The sequence below is a fragment of the Mauremys reevesii genome, linkage group 1 (assembly GCF_016161935.1).
Source record: "Mauremys reevesii isolate NIE-2019 linkage group 1, ASM1616193v1, whole genome shotgun sequence".
Classification (NCBI taxonomy): domain Eukaryota; kingdom Metazoa; phylum Chordata; order Testudines; family Geoemydidae; genus Mauremys; species Mauremys reevesii.
In genome coordinates, this window is record NC_052623.1 from 156,551,179 (window position 1) to 156,569,678 (window position 18,500).

Consider the following 18,500-nt stretch of genomic DNA (forward strand, 5'->3'; position numbering starts at 1 on the left):
TCTTTTAAGAGAATACACAAGTCTATACAAATTCATATAGCATTTCAAAGATGCTATTTAACTTATTTATTCCCCTTGAATTTTTGGGATCTGAATCCAACATATTAATTATTTCAGTGATTAATTTATGATTAATTAAAATGCCTCACACCGAGAAACACGGAGTGTCAGGAAGTCTTGAGATCTAACTCCAGCTCTGCCACTTACTCATTTTGAGTAAGTCACTTCAGCTTCCAACCTCTGCTTCCCCATCTTTAAAATGGGGGTAATTATACTTTGCTATTTTTCCAGTTTGTTTACTCTGACTTTTTGACAGTCCTCTGTGTATTGTCAGTTTCCCTGTTTAGTTAGGAAGCCCTCTGTTCTTCCTCACATTAATAGAAGAAAAGAAACAATTTTAAAAAATAAGAAAATGTGATGGTAAACCCACAAAAACTGGTAAGGGGATTCAGGTGCTGGTGTATCACCTGAAACTACTGCCAACTTACATTTTAGTTGCTAAACTGGACAACTCAAAGAAATTTTGAATACCGTATTTTCCGCACTATAAGGCGCACCTAAGAGCCTTAAATTTTCAAAAAAAAAAAAGCGTCGTATTATAATCCCGCTTGTGTATGTGTGCACTGAGTTCCAAAAAAAAAAAAAAAGTTGTTGTGCGTTTGTTTTTGCTGCTTGATGACTGATTGGACCATTTTTTCGCTTCACACAGGGGACAATACGTAACGCGTGCACTGGCAGCGATAACACCAATCAGAACATTCGTAACACGCGTAGTACGCGCGCCACGTTTCTCCACCTTCCTCCTATCCGTATAAATACGCAAAACAAAAACAACATTGTTTGTCTAAGACCCCCAAAATGGCACCAATGAAAATGCAGACTTGCTTACACAATTCAAACAACAAGGCACTATCAGTTTGTTTGTGGAATAGAATTATGAGAAAAGAATCAACAAATCAAAATTCAAATGATGAATGGGGATGGTTTTTATTGCGCCATATGTTTAGCATAATGTTTTATATACGGTAGAAATATGGTATAAATAGACTGAGAAATAGATCCCCGCTTATAATCCTAGTCCTTAAAATATAAAATAAGTAACTTAATAAAAAGTCAGCAGACTCCTGGAATACCAACTGAGGAAGCAACAGGCATCTAGAGTGGTAATCAGATTAAAAAACACCAATAGACAATGAAGAAAAATGAACGAGTAATGAAAATGCTAAAGCATTTGCTGCATTTTGCCTAAACTTATATGCAGAAGACTCAGAAAAGAGTAATATAACATTTCAAGACTTCTGAATATACCCAGAAGCATTCTGAAGTTAAATAAAGCACAAACAGAAAAGCTTAAATACCTCCTAGAAATTCCAGATTCTGTACAATAATTTAAAAATATCAAGGCACCCTCCCCTCTGATGGGTAGAGTGGCAAATTCTATAACACATTAAAAAGGATCTATCCCTCTGATTTTGGAAGCAGCTGTGGCTATTATAGAAAGTAATAACCATCTACTACATGGAGGATGTCTACCATCTAAGTGATCCCAAAGGAAGTCAATGACAAAAAAGCAACTGTGACTCTTATATGCCAAATCTCCTTTTCTACTCGTTTTAAAAAGCTGACTAGATTCAAGCTGATGGTGTCCCATTAAGCAAATATACAAGTTCACACAAATTCAAATCTGCTACTTTTAAGAAAGTTTGATCAATGTCACAAAATGACAGTTTTCAAATTGCAAACTTCCCTAGAGACACAACTCGTATCTGCAGGCTGCCAGAGTTAGTTCACTACTGAGTCGGTAACTCTTGGCTCAGCCATTAATTACTTTTGACATATATCTGGGCACACAGGATGGGAGTGGAACAGAGGAACAGGAACAGGTCAAAAGGTTTGGCAAGAGCTCAGAGCAGTGAAAGCCAAACACAAAGGTACAAGCTGCACGGGCGAGAAAAGTTTTGGTTCCAGATTCACATTTCGGTACCTCAGCAGTCAAACGGCCAAGAGTCTCAGAAGTTCTGTGACAATACATGGAGAGAGACTTTTGATATACACCTCTACCCCGATATAACGTGACCGTATGTAACACAAATTTGGATATAATGCGGTAAAGCAGCGCTCGGGGGGAACACACACACTCTGGTGGATCAAAGCAAGTTTGCTATAACGCGGTTTCACCTAAAATGTGGTAAGATTTTTTGGCTCCCGAGGACAGCGTTATCTCGGGGTAGAGGTGTATGAAGAAAAAAATATTGTACTTACTCTGAGAATTTTAGAAAAGAATTAGATAAATACACTTTCCAAAATTACATACACTTTAGAACTGATATTCTGTAGAAGCAATTTGAGACGACCTGCATCATTACCTATTAAAGCAAAAATTAAGCACTCAGGGCCCCTTCCTGAAACTTGTTCCAGGTGAGCAGACCCTTGCACCTGAGTGGTGACCCTGTGAAGTTAATGGGACTCCATGCATACACAGGGATCCATTGGTGTGGAACAGTAAGTTTTAGGATCAGGGTCTCACTTGTTACACAAAATATATTTGATTATGGGAGTAATCCAATTTGAGAATAAAACCATTTACATCCTAAGATTACCTTGCCTGTGAATCATTCCTCCATGCATAATTCTTGCAACAATGCAATGGTTCAGCTCATTCATTTTTAAAGTGATTCCCTAGTAAAAGAAATTGTTAAATCATTAAGAAAAAACATTCAGCAACCTGCTTCTTCAACTACTAAGAATGGTGACTTCTGCTGCAAGCTTGAGATGAAGCTATGTTTTAGAGGGAAATCCTGGCCCTATTGAAATCAGTGGGAGTTTTGCCATTGACTTCAAAGAGGCTAGAATTTCACCTTTAGTTTTGAATTTATACACTGTTGCTCAACAGTGATTTATGAGATCAAGTAACCACCATAAAACTTATTATGGAAACACTCCAGATGCTGAACATACACACTGTTTCCTCTTTTGCTATTTTTCAAACCCCATCAAAAATCAAAGTATACCAATTGTTTTCCAGAGATGTAATATTCTTTTTACGGGTCTTTCCATTTACTATTTGAACTAATTTCCCATTTTAAAAAACTGCTAAAATTTGGTTATAACACAGATGCATTTTTAGCTACCAGTAAAGACAATGATTCTTTATAAGATGAATACATAGTCATTTAGAATGCAGGCTATAGCATAAAATAATTTTACATATTTTATAGTCTATCTATACTAACCAATAAAAAATGTATACCGTATAACAGTGTTTTGGAGAAGTATATTCAAAATACATTTCTCCTTACGAAATCTTTAACAGGGCATATGTTTTTGGAGTTATGTAATTGGAGTGTCAAACTGTGCAACTCCACTAACATGGTTTCTTTTTATCATGTTTTTATAGTTCTTCAAGACTGTAGTTGCTGTACAAACAATCCATAAGAACCATTAGTTTATTAAAATAAAGTAATTTATTAAACTGCAAACTATCCAGTACTATTTTACATTTTAAGGCCAGGTCTACACACTGTTTTTGTGCTGGTATAACTGAGCACGGTCTGCTAAACCCAGGGTTGTGAGTTCAATCCTTGAGGAGGCCATTTACGGATCTGGGGCAAAAGTCTGTCTGGGGATTGGTCCTGCCTTGAGCAGGGGGTTGGACTAGATGACCTCCTGAAGTCCCTTCCAACCCCGATATTCTATGATTCTATGATTTCAGTTAGTGGTGTGATTTCTTTTTATCAGAATACGTATACCAGTACAGTGTCTAACGTTTATGTAACTACACCAATACAGTTTATTTCACTTTCCATATGGGAATAAGCTATACTGGTATAAGCACTTTTCAACTGGTTTTACTGTGTCCACATAATGTTGGTTGTACCACACTTCAACTATACTCATACAGTTAAAGCAGAACAACTTTTGTGTATAAAGGCTGTGGTTTGAAACTACTAAGATAGTTTGTCACCTCTTTCTCTTTACAGAGTTAAGAGAACAGTACTGTTGCCTACATACCATTGGTTCATCTGTGTTCTTCTGGAACTGTACCAGTCGGACTCGTGTTACATTCTCCATATCCATGTCACCGTTGGCGCTCTCTGGAGAATCTCCGTTTAAGTATGGAGAGGTGGGAGGAGGTGTAACTCTCAAAGCTTCGTCACTGTAAACTTCATGTGCCACTACATCATGAGTTTGAAGTAAGGCCTACAGGAGGTTACAGAAGTAGTCAGATTTCCATAATCTCTGGTGCGTTTTCTCATTCTTGACAGAAGGTTTAATATTTCCCCCAGAAGCTAGAGCATGCCCAAGATATTACTTTCTTACATTTATATAAGGCCTTTTACCTTGAAGGATTCCTAAACACAATATTCATTTTATAAAACTACAGTATGTGTGTGTAAATTTGGGTGCTTAAATTAGGCTCTTCACTCATCTACCTAAAGGTAAATGACTTGATTTTCAGAAGACCTCAGCATCCAAAAGTCTCACTGAAATCGGTAGGAAGTGCAGGAGTTCAGAAAATTTTGAAATCAGCCTACTTTTATTTGGGCTTTTAATTCCATGTGTGGGCACCTTACTTTAGGCACACAGTTCTGAAAAGCTTAGCCATACACATGTACAGGTATCACTTCTTCCAACACTGAAATGAAAGTGAGTTTTGGGATGGAAATAGGCAACCCTTGACTACCAACAGTAACTCTACAAGACAATTACAATAGAAAGCCAATATAACCAATATATTAATTTGAAACTGAAAGAGAAAACTGCAAGGTATTTAGGATAATACTTCAAGATAGAATTTGGCCAAGACCCTCGAGTTTAGCACCCTTTCTCTTGACTCCAAGTTTTTTCCATCTCTGTTTTACATATATTCTGAGAACCACCCCTCCAACGTCTGGCACAGTGTCCTCTAACACTATGCTGAGGAACTAGTTCTATATTGATTCAGAGGGCAAGACACTTACTCAATTGCCCACATAGCTACTTTCTTAAGCACCATGTTTTTTTATTCCTCTCCCATAGAGAACTGGTGCAGCACAATCCCATTTAGTTTGTGACATCTGATAAAAATCACAGCCTGAGACCATAAGCTCTTCAAGTACTAATTCATCAGTTTTTCTCTACATTTCCTGATATATTGTACAGTATCACATATAGTTGATTAAACTTATCAAAATGTACTTGATAAGCGTATCAATTACCCTTCTAGTTACTTATAGAGGCAGCATCAAAGACAGTTAGAATATCTAACTGTGAAAAGTGTAATATGTTACCAGGAGATATAATCTAGATAAAATATAAAAATTTCTCAAGTACTTGAAGAACATTCAGTATCAGGTTTTTACACTGCATGACATCCCTCTTCTCCCTCTTTTTCCCGTGGGGATCTCTCAGGGCAGTGGTCCCCAACCTCTTCCGGGTGGCGGGCGCCAGACAATGAGCCGCTGAGGACCATGGCTGGCGGACAAACATCCGCTGAAATGCCCCGAGAAGCGGCAACGTCAAGAGGCATCACCGCCGAAAATCAGCGGCATTTCAGCAGCGACGCCTCTTAGTGACGCTGCTCATCGGAGGCATTTCGGCGGATGCTTGTCCGTGGGCCAGTACGCGGGCGCGCGCCATGGTGCCCACAGGCACCACGTTGGGGACCCCTGTTTCAGGGCCTCAAAGAGTCCCTCTATTTCACGTTTGCTTTTTTGACCTTACCATTCTTTAAGAACCTGTATTATAAACAACCTTCTGTCAAAAGCCTGGACAGGATTTACAACTGACCCAATCAGTGCTGCTCCTATATCATCCCAAAGGTTGTCGAAGATTGGAGAGAAGGATTACTTTCCCACAGGGCTTGTGCCGCCGGAATCAGGGCTGAAAAAGCAAGCCTGCTCCTTACAGTGTCTGGTACTCTACAGAACTCTGCATCAGACTGGCCACACTACTCTGCATGTAGTGCTACCACTGTAAAAATGTAGAGACCCATGACTTGCATGCTGAAAGACCCATGAATCACACAGCTTGAGTTTAGCATGTCTGATTTATTTTGACAGATGAATGAGTCCCTGTGGCTGTTTAGTTTTCGATTACAAAAGTTTATTTGAATATTCTGCATTTAAATAGGTTTTAGAAATTGAAAATGACTTTTCAAGAGCATCCATGCAAAACTTGTTTCTCAGGAGTGACTCCAAGACTATGGATGGGATTTTATGGCTACCTACAAAATTCTGCACTTGTTTCTGAAAGGCCACACCACTTTTAACATGCACTATATACTATAGAAGAGGATTTAGAAACTTTTAAGGCACCTTCCTTAATTTTAAAACTAATTTGGGGAATTTGGCTTTCTATGGAGCTGATGCTGTCCAGTTTAGAGTATCTCGAGAGATAGGGCCATGTAGCTACTATCGCTCAAGATACTCAAAACAGGAAGAACCTAATTCTCAGATTTTTTTAACATTTCAAACCTACTGCCAGTCCAAACACTATTTTTAATTAAATATTTAATGGCATCTGTTTCTGTTATTAACTTTTTAAACTCCAACAATGGGCTCATACTTCCAGATATTTTGTCAGTGCTCCATACCTTACATGACTGTTCATTTTATCTAGATTTACAGAGGTCTTGCCTACACACAGAAGTTGAATCAATTTAACTAAAATTGGTTTTAAATTGATTTAGTTAAACTGGTGCAAAGAGGGGTGTGGTTACTCTTAAGCTGCCTTGTATGTGACATATCAATTTAGCTTAATTTGGTAACTGACAAGACCAGATTCTCTTTTTCATTTTTATCCCCACAAATTCCTGAAAACTGTCCATTTGACTGTGTGTCACAAGCAGCCCTGACTAGGAGACAAAAACATATCTTATGTGCAAGTTGGCATTTGTTTTGTCTGTCTTTCTAGAGTGTGTTTTTGGGTGTGTTCTTGACTTTGTGCATAGATGATCTTTAACAGAACAGTCTGCTATGGTTTCCTGAACCCAATTAGTAAAAGATTGCTTTCTATCCTCTGTTCTAAGGGTGAAATATTTGTTCAGGCATATCAGCAAGTAGAGTCATCTCTCATCACATCTGATTGTGTCCATTGTATGCCCTGTCCCTAACAATGCCTTTTCTTAACAAGATTCCCAGTGATATATTTCTGTTTTATAAAGCAACATTAAACCAAAACATCATAACATAATTGTATTTGATTTGAACAATTAGCTTTTAATTACTGGATTAATACAACACTTGTGTGTAGGCAAAATAAATTATGATAAATATTTGCAAGGTTTGTTACTATATTTGATGATTTACATCTGTGCCTCCATAAACTTACATAGATAATACAATTGTGAGAACACCTATTTCTGTATTGCACTAAACTGAATTTCACGGAAATATTTAATCTAAAGCATAGTTTCCCTTTAAACTACACAATTTCCTCTGTTACGGTTTATTGTTACAGTATGGTCATGTTTTCCTGGCTCTTTTCCCTTTGTGGACCATATGGGTCCTGAAAGAATTTTAAGTACTGTGGCAGACGTTATAAATGCTGTTTCCCACTACATTTCTGTATCATTCACTGCAAGGAACAATGAAGGAAGATACATAGTGATGGATGCACTATAAATACCTAAATATATAAAATGCAAAATCCCCCTGTGCGGGAAAACATTGCAAATGTTGCCACATAAATAGATGCAAAAGAACAGTCCAGTTTGCAGATATCACCACTGTTCACATTTACTGTTATAGTGGTACAAAGAAAATAATCTCTTTGAAATGACTCTCCAGCAGGACAGACGCTTGCTAATCACTTCCTAGAAAGCATACATTTAAAACCAACATTTATCTGGTTATATTTTTAAAAATTTATATCCACATTTTAAGAAAATTCAAACATTGCTCCAATTATGCAGTAGCTGAATTATCTCATTTGTAATCATTGGGCAGGCAACGGTTAAACAAACATTTTTAAAACTCCCAGAATGAGAAATATGAAAGGCTAACTTTGAGCTTGAACTTCCTGCAAGTAATAATGTATCATACTTAAAAACACACTAATGCATATATAGGCCCTGTAAAAAATACAACTAGATAAATGTAAGCATTCTAGGAAGTTATTAGTTTAGGAACCATTTCAGAGATTAGCAAGTGTCTGTCCTGCTGGAGAGCCATTTCAAAGAAATTATTTTTGAGCTGACCCACAAGAGTCCCTTGGCAATGAATGTGGAAATGTATTTTAATGAGTTTTAGACAATTTTTTTTTGTTAACTTTTGACAAAAGTTGGATAGAGTAGCCATCTACAGCCAGCTGCCTCTGTATTAGGTACATGAAATGATTTTGCTTTCTTAGAAAAACAAAGAGAAAGTGATGTTCTGAAGTGCAGCAACTTCTGCCTTGGGACTTTTACTCTGCTGCAGTGGCTCTTGGTTGAAATAAAAGATTCTTTAAAATGAATGACCCACACAGAATGCTCAGTTAAGCATGAACATAAGTCTTTTCAGGATTGGGCCTTATTGAGCATTAAGTAAAAAAACTTTATTGCATGACTGATTGCCAGAAGTTAGAAAAATGTTTGGTTTAACCAGGGTCACTCATGTTCAACACCATCTATGCTGTTTTGACTTGCCTTTGCTATATTCATTTTTGGCCTCTGTTAAAAATTATTGATTCTGGTATCACATTCCTCAGATAATGAAGCTTACAAGTCCAAACCTTACAACCTAAGTACACACTAGCTTAAGACATGTGATCCTACTGACTATACCATGTATCCTAACTCTCAGTGCATTAGACTGCAATGATATAGCAACTAGAATATATTTTATTTTACTAGCTTTCTAACGGCATACTGAAAATAGGCTGTCAGTATAACACGCTGTACTGTTATTTCTACTTACATTGCTTGCATACAGTGTTAATAATTAATATGTTTTCAAATATTTTGTTCTCTCACTCCACCATTACATAATGGGGTTTTCAAGAGTCAGTGAAGCATGGCAAAGTGCCAATTATACGTCAAATGATTTCCTTTATAAGGTCAGTAGCCCCAAAATGATTCACTGGATTGCATTTTTTAGGATTAATAACTTGTCTTTGTTAATGTGTTTTAATATGGTATACTCTCTGACTAATGATATTTGTTTACAGTAACTCTTTAAAATTCTCAGGAAATAGAGAATTATCTATAAATTAAAACCAAAAGGCAGGTACAAAAGCATAAAGCAGAGACTAAAATTACAGATTCTGACAATCTAATTAATGAATTACATCTAGTTTAAACATAATTTCTGCTCAGTCCCCTGTGAGGTCTACTGACTTATGTCCACTGGGACACAGATAAGGTGCCTAGGGGTTTAGCTCATCTATCTTGATGTCCTAAACTGCGGGAGAAGGATTCACATTTTTCACAAATAAAGAGTAAGCATTTCATTTTTGCAATGAAGATTTTTTACAGCTTCTTTTTACTTAGAAATAACCACCCATCAATATAATTTAAACACTTTAAAAGAGAAATCAGTCTTTTATTCCGCATCAAAAACATTTTAAAAAGAATTGTTGCAAGAGTTTTCTGACAGGTGGTTTTAACAAACATCTATGAGCACTTTAGCTTAATTATTTTTTATATAAAAGTAGTTTTCTGATGCATAACACTTTGCCTGTCATTTGACTCAATATGAAAATCTTTAATAGCTTATTATTATTTGGGGATTACTTTGAAAATGGTGTGCACATAAAAGCAGATCAGCTAGCCTTTCAAACTGCCATCTAATCACATACATTATTGACTTCTGTCTGCTTTTACTTCTGATGTCTTTGCAGTAAATCCAAGATACGTATTACATGGGGGGAAAAAAAAAGTTGAATCAGGATAAGCCACTTAAACAGAGAAGTTGGGCAATAGTCAGTACCATTTCTTATTTTTACTGCTTCCTTCCCTTCCCACAATAAGCATGGCAGTCATAATGTCTCATTTTTTCTATTGTAAACAACTGTCTCTACTAAAGCAGAGCTGGTTCTGCTACCATTATCAGAGTGGGTATCGCCATCAGGCAAATGGTACACCAAGCAGCTGAGGTACAGAACTACTCTGATCTTCAAATAATCCAGCTGGAATGCTACATGCTGTAACCTGTAGCCTTTGCAGGCTTCATCTGCCTATTAAATTAAGGTGGTTGCAATTTGCTTTATTTTATGAAAATCTGGTACTGTTTTCTGGTTGGCTTTGTGGTGGTGTTTTTTTGTTTGTTTGTTTGTTTGTTTTTTTTGCAAATTGCCAATTCAGCCCTCAGCTGGGCAAAATCTTGGGAACGCCTTATATTCATTCTTTGGGTTAGAGACTCACATAGTGATTTCAGAGAGAGTTTTGGGTGCTCAGACCACTGAACGTAAGGCCATCACTGCCCCCAAAATAAAAACATGTGAAATATACCAGATAGTTTATCTTAGGTACAAAATTCCAAATTCACTGAACTGTACGACCCGTCTGACTCACCCCAATCTAGATTTAAATATAGGAAAAATTCAAAAAGTGAACAAACACATTTTTGCCCAACACTGGTTTGGAAGAAAGGAGGATCCTCACCATGTCTTCCTGGGATCCACAGGTTCCTTTCTCCATTTTACATCCCTGTCAGCTCCCAAAACAAGTTCCTGGAACTGGGAATCTAACTTAGATTACTCACGCGGTAGTATGAAGGACAAACCACAGAGCTACTAGGCTGGGTGAAATAGTTTTAACAGGCTATTGAGCCAAAGAATGTAACTGTTAATAACATTAACTGATTTTGTTTAAAAAAGGATTCCATCCTACCCTATTTTTGTAAGATTTCGTAATGAACAGTTCCATTGCTTTGTGACTGTGTCACAAAAGGTTCACTCAGTGCTACTGTCTGTTAGATTTGAGTTACCTTTATTGTCAGTCTCTTTAGATTTTTCTTACTAGTTTCTCTTATTATTTTCTTTTAAAAAACAAACATTTTAAGGAATAACACCCTTATCTGATGAGCTCAAACCTGCAAAATAGCTCTGTGTGCAAGCTGCAATTCTCCTCATGACAAGCAGCAAACAAACAATGGTCCCTCAGTGTAGCAAGCATTATGCATCAGCCCCATAACAATATCAGCTGCTGTGCTAGCTTAGCACATTAGAAATGCTGATTAAATATATATCTGTGTGCAGTTAACTATACTTTTGTTTTGTTGCTTATAGGCTTTAGGTAGTACATTCTTGGCTGATGTTCCATGAGGAATGTGTTTAAGAACAGCCAAAGCAGTATTTGCTTACCATGAAATGAGGTTGTGTTAAAATACGTTTTAGCTCTTTTGCATCATTGTTCTCTGGGTAACATGAAATTTCTTCCAATACCTGCAAAACAAACAGCACAAATGTCAGTAAAGCTAACTGCTCTCTATTCTGTCACAGAAGTGTAAAAAGCATACTTTACTCAGGTTGGTCATAATCCCTGTAGCACCAACACGATCAATGGGTTGTGACAGTAAAGGGTCTTTGAGAATGGGAACTTTTTTCAAAAAGAATAAAATATCACATATTGATGTCTCTCTTTGCTAATGAAAGAACAGATTTCAAGAACACAGAGTGTCTCTTCTCAAACTGAAAATATTCTTTAAAAGGTCATTATTGCAACTGCAAAAGTAAAGTGTTAACCAGCAACTATATAAGTCGCTCGTATCAACCTCTGTTTCCATGCCTGAATAGGGACTAAGAAATATTAAAATAGAATTGAAATATTAAATAGAATTAAAAACCATGTATAAAATCTTCAATTATCCAGATTAAAACACTGCTTCTGCAAATTAAATGGTTAAAAATATGAACCATAGATGGTCCATCTGTTATACCACCACAAAACTCACAACTCTATAAAAAGAAACGAGCATTTCATCTCATGACTGGGGCAAAAAAGGAAATGTATTTTAACTCAGTCCCTTACAGTCTGATATTTTTAATTTTATTCTCAACAGTCAGCTGTTTGGATGGCGGAAACAGAGCACTCTGCTTCTGGCAGCGGCTCCAGAGATTAGTTGGTAGGAAATTCTGCAGAGCAATGTGGTTGGCACAAATACTCCCTCCCACCACTCAGGATAGGATCTCCTCCTCAAATCACTCTCTCTCATCTTTCCACAGAAAGGTAAACAGGGTGCATTTTTAAACTCCAGCATTCTGCTAAAGCTGCATTTTAGCTCTCATGGTTGAACGTGCAAGATATACAACTCAATTTTGTCACATGGGCATGAGTCACTATACTTATTGTGGGCTGAATAAGTTATTCTGAGTATTTGCACATTTTTATATGTGGTTTCACTTACTGGTGGATTGTAGGTTGCAGGGCTGTCTGTAGGAAAATGGCGCCCTGAGTGAACTCATATTTTGGCACCCTTTGTTTGAGTTTGAGACCAGCAGTGTGGGGTGCACGGTGCAGCCCCAGAACCCAGCCATGTGGGGTGCAGCTCCTGGCCCCAGAGCCCAGCCGGGCTGCACAGGGAGGAGTTTCTGAGCCCTGGGGCTCCCCTGGCCATACCCCCCCAACTGTCTAACAGGAGGAGAGCCTGAGGGAAGGGGAGACCCAAGGGCTGGCCTGCTGGGTCTGCAGGGGCAAGCTCTGCTGCCTGCGCCTCCCTGCCAGGCTGGCGGCAACAGGTGGCCCTGCCCGCCCTCCTGGCCTGGCTGGCCAGGGGCTCCAGTCCTCTGGCTCGCCTGCACTCAGACCAGGCCTGCCAGCTTGTGGCACTTGGACGGCAGCCCTGACCAATCGATCGCCCATGTCGCGTATCCATAAGGTCGGCCCTGGTAGGTTGTAGTTACATGTATAAAACACACAGGACTTAAAAGGAGAATAGATTCCATACTCTCTAGAAGCTTCTGAAATGCACATTTGAGTCTTATTTCTACACTCAAGTTGCTGCCTTAACTCTCTGAGTATGTTTATTTTTCTGTGCTAAAAACAGACGTGTGAACCATCCTGGAATTAACAATATTAAAGGAATTCAGATACTGACAAGCTTCCTATTCTTTTTTCTAAGTAAATTGCAAAATGATTAATTTGGTGCCTGCAAAGGTTCTTTTAGAGCCTGGTAAGGGATAATTTGCTTGTTTTTAAGGTATATAAAATCAAAATTGGTAAAACATATCATCTGGGAAAGAAATACTGGATTGTTTTCATGTGATATATTTTATATTGCACAGAAGCCTTCATCTTGTTGTAATTATCTATTTAAAACATTAATATTGGGCTAAACTTTCAGCCTCAACTTTACTGTGTCTGCAAAATTGCAAGCGCAAATAACTGCATGCAAAACTTTACTCCAATAGTTATCTGTGTATGCCAGGGTTTCTCAAACAGGTGTCGCCGCTTGTGTAGGGAAAGCCCCTGGCGGGCCGGGCCGAGTGTGTTTACCTGCCCTGTCCGCAGGTCCGGCGGATCGCAGCTCCCACTGGCCGCGGATCGCTGCTCTGGGCCAATGGGAGCTGCTGGAAGCTGTGGCCAGTAAGTCCCTCGGCCCGCGCCGCTTCCAGCAGCTCCCATTGGCCCGGAGCCGCGATCGGCCGGACCTGCGGACGGGGCAGGTAAACACACTGGCTTTCCCTACACAAGTGATGATCCCGTTTGAGAAATCATGGTGTATGCAATTTAGAACACTTGACCATCTAAGAACTTAATTACACCTGCAAGTCAGTTATTTAAATATCCAGCTGACTGCAATTCTGGGACAAAAAATAATTCACATAAAACTGCACCAACAAACTGTACCGGAAAAAGGGAAGTCAACTTTTGAAAGTCTGTCCCTTTACAGTAAAATAGATCTGCCTTAATTCCTCCAATATCAATTATACTAACACTACAAAATCAGAAACCTAACACTTTATCTAGTATGGTATCTTATAAGCACAATAATTTTTATAGTACCCATGAGTTATTTGACAGTTTCAATACTTAATATCAGCTATCATTACTACCTACCAGTTGATTCTTTAATCCTCATTCTAATCTAGACCTTGGTCAAGTCACTTCTACTTTTTGTGCCTCAATTTCAATAGTGGAAACCTGTTGTATTATTAATCTATCTATATTGAGGTATGTGTTTGGAGCCCACCAACATAGAATCTGAGCACCTCACAAACACTAATGGATTCATTCTCACAATACCCCTGTGAGTTAGGGAAATTATTATCCCCATTTTATAGATGGGGAACTGAGGCACAGAAAGATTAATTGGTTTGTCCAAAGTCATACAGGAAGTCTATGGCAAAGCCAGGAACCGAATGCAGATCTCTTGAATCCCAGTCTAGCACCTTAACCTCAAGACTATTCTTCCTCCCTTAAGAAAGTGAGATGGGACACAGACCCTGTGGGGAGTTGTCTGCTTCTTGGTATCTGAGAAAGCAAGAAAAGACCCTCTCTCCTTGCTCACAGAGGGACTGAAGAAGGGAAAAGGAAACCATCCTTCTCAGCAACTAGAAGGAAAGAGCACTCTTCCTCCCGGCAGCTGGTGAAAGGAAGAGATACCGTTTGGTAACAGAGAATGCAAGTAGACATTCTCCTACCCAGCAGATGGTGGATGGGGTGCAGTGGGCTGTAGGGGAGAGGGGATTCTCCTTGCTAGTAATCAGGAAAGATGATGATGGAAGACTTCCTCAGTCAAAAAAGCTAACAGAATGTTGGGAATCATTAGGAAAAGGATAGATAATAAGATAGAAAATATCATATTGCCTTTATATAAATCCATGGTATGCTCACATCTTGAATATTGGGGCAACTACATCTGCATACATCTCAAAAAAAAGATATACTAGAATTGGACAAGGTACAGAAAAGGACAACAAAAATGATTAGGGGTATGGAACAGCTTCCGTATTAGGAGAGATTAATAAGACTGGGACTTTTCAGCTTGGAAAAGAGATGACTAAGGGGCGATATGATAGGGATTTATAAAATCATGACTGGTGTGGAGAAAATAAATAAGGACGTGTTATTTACTCCTTCTCATAACACACGAACTAAGGGTCAGCACATGAAATTAATAAGCAGCAAGTTTAAAACAAACAAAAGGAAGTATTTCTTCACACATCTACCTTTGAGCAACTACTAATTTCCCAACCCAGTCTGATTTTTGCAGAGCAAACTTTATTGCCCTCATGTATTGGTTGTTTAGGGGCATTTTTGCCAAGCTGTATTGGTTTTGTAGGGAAATACTGAGAACCCAAAATAGGATCACTAAAGGTATTTGAAAGCTGTGAGACATGGCCAGAAAGGGCTAAACAGCTTGCAGATTCCACTTTTAAAGACATATTAGAAAAGTATATAAATGGTAATTAGGACTATTCCTTAGAAATAGTTTTAACCTAGTTATGTTAAATAGACTAGAGTTTTGAAATGCAATCCTGTATTGTTAGAGAATTGGAGGTAATACTAATTATATGCGTTTACTTATATCTTGTTAGGTGTTAACCATGTAAATAGACAGTTCCTGTGTATTATTTTAGCTATTGATTCAGAGGTCAAAAGGAAATATTAACATTTAGATGAAACGTAAATGTGATAATATCATGTCTACATTTCACTTTAAGGTTTGTGGTTAACTGTTTATAAACTGCTTAATGGATAATTACCTTATGCTGATGAATGCAACTACACCTCTACCCCAATATAACGCTGTCCTTGGGAGCCAAAAAATCATACTGTGTTATAGGTAAAACCGCGTTATACCGAACCTGCTTTGATCTGCCGGAGTGCGCAGCTCCCTCCCCCACCCCCCGAGCGCTGCTTTACTGCGTTTTATCCGAATTCATGTTATATTGGGTCGCGTTATATCGGGGTAGAGGTGTAGTTACTTGAGTATGCATAGAGACCAGGTAGTTCTACTTCAAAGCTATCATAACCTAGCAGAAAACTGTATAAAGGACTCTTGGGACCTGATCCTTTCATCTTGGATCTGCCTGAGCTTTATTTCAGGGGAAGTTTGAGTTGTAAGACTGAGCTCTCCAGTTCCATCTGGATCACCCTGGATATGAAACACTGGACTGAAACTATGGACTAATTCTAAGATCTCCTTGCAACTTCAAAGCTCACCATCTCTACTATGAAACTGATCTCAGAACTGTACTCATGTCTGTATGTATAATGATCTTTTGACCAATACTCACACACACTTTTTTTTTTTAAATAAATTTTATTTTAGTTAATAAGAATTTGATGTACGTCTGTATTTGGGTAAGATCTGACATTTATTACCCTGGGAGATAATGTGTCCGATCCTTTGGGATTGGTAGAACTTTTACATTTGACTTGGCTGTCTGGGAAGAAGCTCAAAGGATGGGTTGCTTTTAAGGGAACTGTGTTTTGGCTTCTCTGTAACCAGTAAGGTACTGTAGAAGCTGTTTAGTGCTGGCTTGGTAAATCTAAGTATTGGAACACCCACCAGTTTTGGGGATTGTCTTCCCCATTCTTTGCAGTTTTCCCTAATTGAGCAACCGCAGTGTGGCCCCCACCCCGGTCACAAAGGCATTCAGGTATAAAATGTGCTGCAGGGCTCATAGGCATTTGTCAGTGGACCTGTCTGCTCCCTCTAACACAGGGAGAACCCCTTGTGCCTGCATTGTACTGTATGGCCAGCCCCTCCTACACAGGCGCACTGTCTGAACCCCTGCAGGAAACAAGCTCACCACTTCTTCACTGCTGTAGGGAGGCTGAGTAATGCTCTCTACAGAGTTGGTAGGGGTGCCTCTTTGTGGGCCCTCTACCTCCTTTTCTCTACCTGTAGCTGCAAGCACAGTCTCCTCTGAGAGGCTCCTGGCCCGTAGTGGCTCCAGGTGCAGGTAACCTTCCAGACTCGGCTGTGCCACACTGATATTTCTTGAGGCCAGGAACCAGCAGCCCCCAATCTACTCCATAGGGTTCCAGAGAAGCACGAGTTTGGCTGGATAAGAGTGATTTGATGGAAGGTATATAAGACAGATGTGGGGAAGTGGGAGAAGGGATAGATTTGGATGGACAAAGACATAAAAGACCGGTTAAAATTGTGAGGGCTGCTCAGAAGGTATGCTTGGGATGTGAAAGTCTGCCAATCTGGCACAAAGACATGTTTCAATAAAAAGTAGTTAGGGAATCAGGAGAGAAACTTTCCGGGGAAATGTCAGTATGACTTCAGTTATTACATATTGTGAGTCAAAATGTCTTTTCTCATTTGAATTTTAGCCTTACTGTAAGCAATGGTTTTCAGCCATCATATGTGAAACAACTAAATGCTTATTTTTGACTGGCACTATAGATCACAATTCTGTATTTAGAGTTCGCCCTAAGTTTAACAGGCATAAAAGTGAAGTAACTCTGTTTTTATTGGTTTTGGCCATTTTGAGTCATATGTCCTGCTGCTCTGCATCTGACTTCCCTCCTCCCCCCTTTTTGGCATTAAACTAACTTTCTCTTGCAGATGCAATAAAAAGCAAGCAAATCTGGATTAGATTAATAGACATTTCTAAAGAAAAGTGTTATTTGAGAAATTATACAAGCTTCAAACTTTTGCTGCATTCAAACCCACCAAATATAAAATATATGCAAATGATTACACTTGTCCAAGGACAAAGCGCCTCTTTTTTATATCCCTACTGACAAGTCAGAGATTATATGATGAGGCTTCATAATGAAAACATTCCTTACAGTCTGGGAAATGATACATTTACAAAGCATGCCATATAACCAAGGGTAAAAACATTTTCAGTCAGTCAAATTTAGGAGCCAGAGTAGAGCATCGGCACTGTATTATGATGAAAGAATTTCACATTAAACAAACAAAATAAAAGTCTGAAAGTCTCAAATGCATTTCAAAATCACTTACCTCTTTGGCTCTCTGTACAGCATCACTTGGAGGATTCCTGATTTGCGGTGAAGATTTTGTGTTAATTTTGTCATAAAGCTGAAATCAAAAGGAAATAGAACACTGTAATTGTGTGCTACTTTGTTAGTGTTCAACATAATTGAATCCAACAGCCTATATACAATAACATGGTTAAAATATCTGTGCTAAACTACAAGCCTCACGGTGTTTTATGTACAAGTTTAGCAAACAAACTATTTTTTTTAAAAAAAACATTTCCTGAACACAGTGCCATCCATTCAAAATGTACAGGCTATCATGGGAAAGTTTAGAGAGGTTGTGGGATTTTCTGTGCTTCCCATGCATTTTCAATAGGAGACTCTGGGAACCACAACACTTGTGCAAATATTTCTGTGAACTTTGAATAAGTGGCACTATAACTCATGATAAATCATACATTCTGTTAAATATTTTAAATTAATCCAGAATTCTCACTTTTTCCAACAAATCAAATGTCAAGTACTCCAAATATTATACAAATTTTAACTAAAGTTCATAGCATGAGACAATGCAACTTCAGACAGAAAAGCTTTTCAAATTAATTGCTACAGAAACCTAAGTCTTGGGAAAAGTGGAAAATTACTCCTTCCAGGAAGGAATGTTCACACAAAGGATTATCCTCTCTTT

At 38.5% G+C, this 18,500-nt stretch overlaps 1 protein-coding gene across 13 annotated transcripts in view; it reads right to left on the reverse strand.

The window, feature by feature from the left end:
• CASK (calcium/calmodulin dependent serine protein kinase) overlaps nucleotides 1-18,500 on the reverse strand; it is a 407,811-nt gene that overhangs the window by 53,803 nt on the left and 335,508 nt on the right. For all 13 annotated transcript variants that reach the window (XM_039525884.1, XM_039525847.1, XM_039525842.1 and 10 more), the window contains 4 exons: nucleotides 17,835-17,912; nucleotides 11,266-11,346; nucleotides 4,012-4,200; nucleotides 2,601-2,679 (listed from right to left, as the gene is read on the reverse strand). In XM_039525884.1, the coding sequence (XP_039381818.1) occupies nucleotides 2,601-2,679; nucleotides 4,012-4,200; nucleotides 11,266-11,346; nucleotides 17,835-17,912 (427 nt within the window). The remainder of the gene's footprint in view (nucleotides 1-2,600; nucleotides 2,680-4,011; nucleotides 4,201-11,265; nucleotides 11,347-17,834; nucleotides 17,913-18,500) is intronic.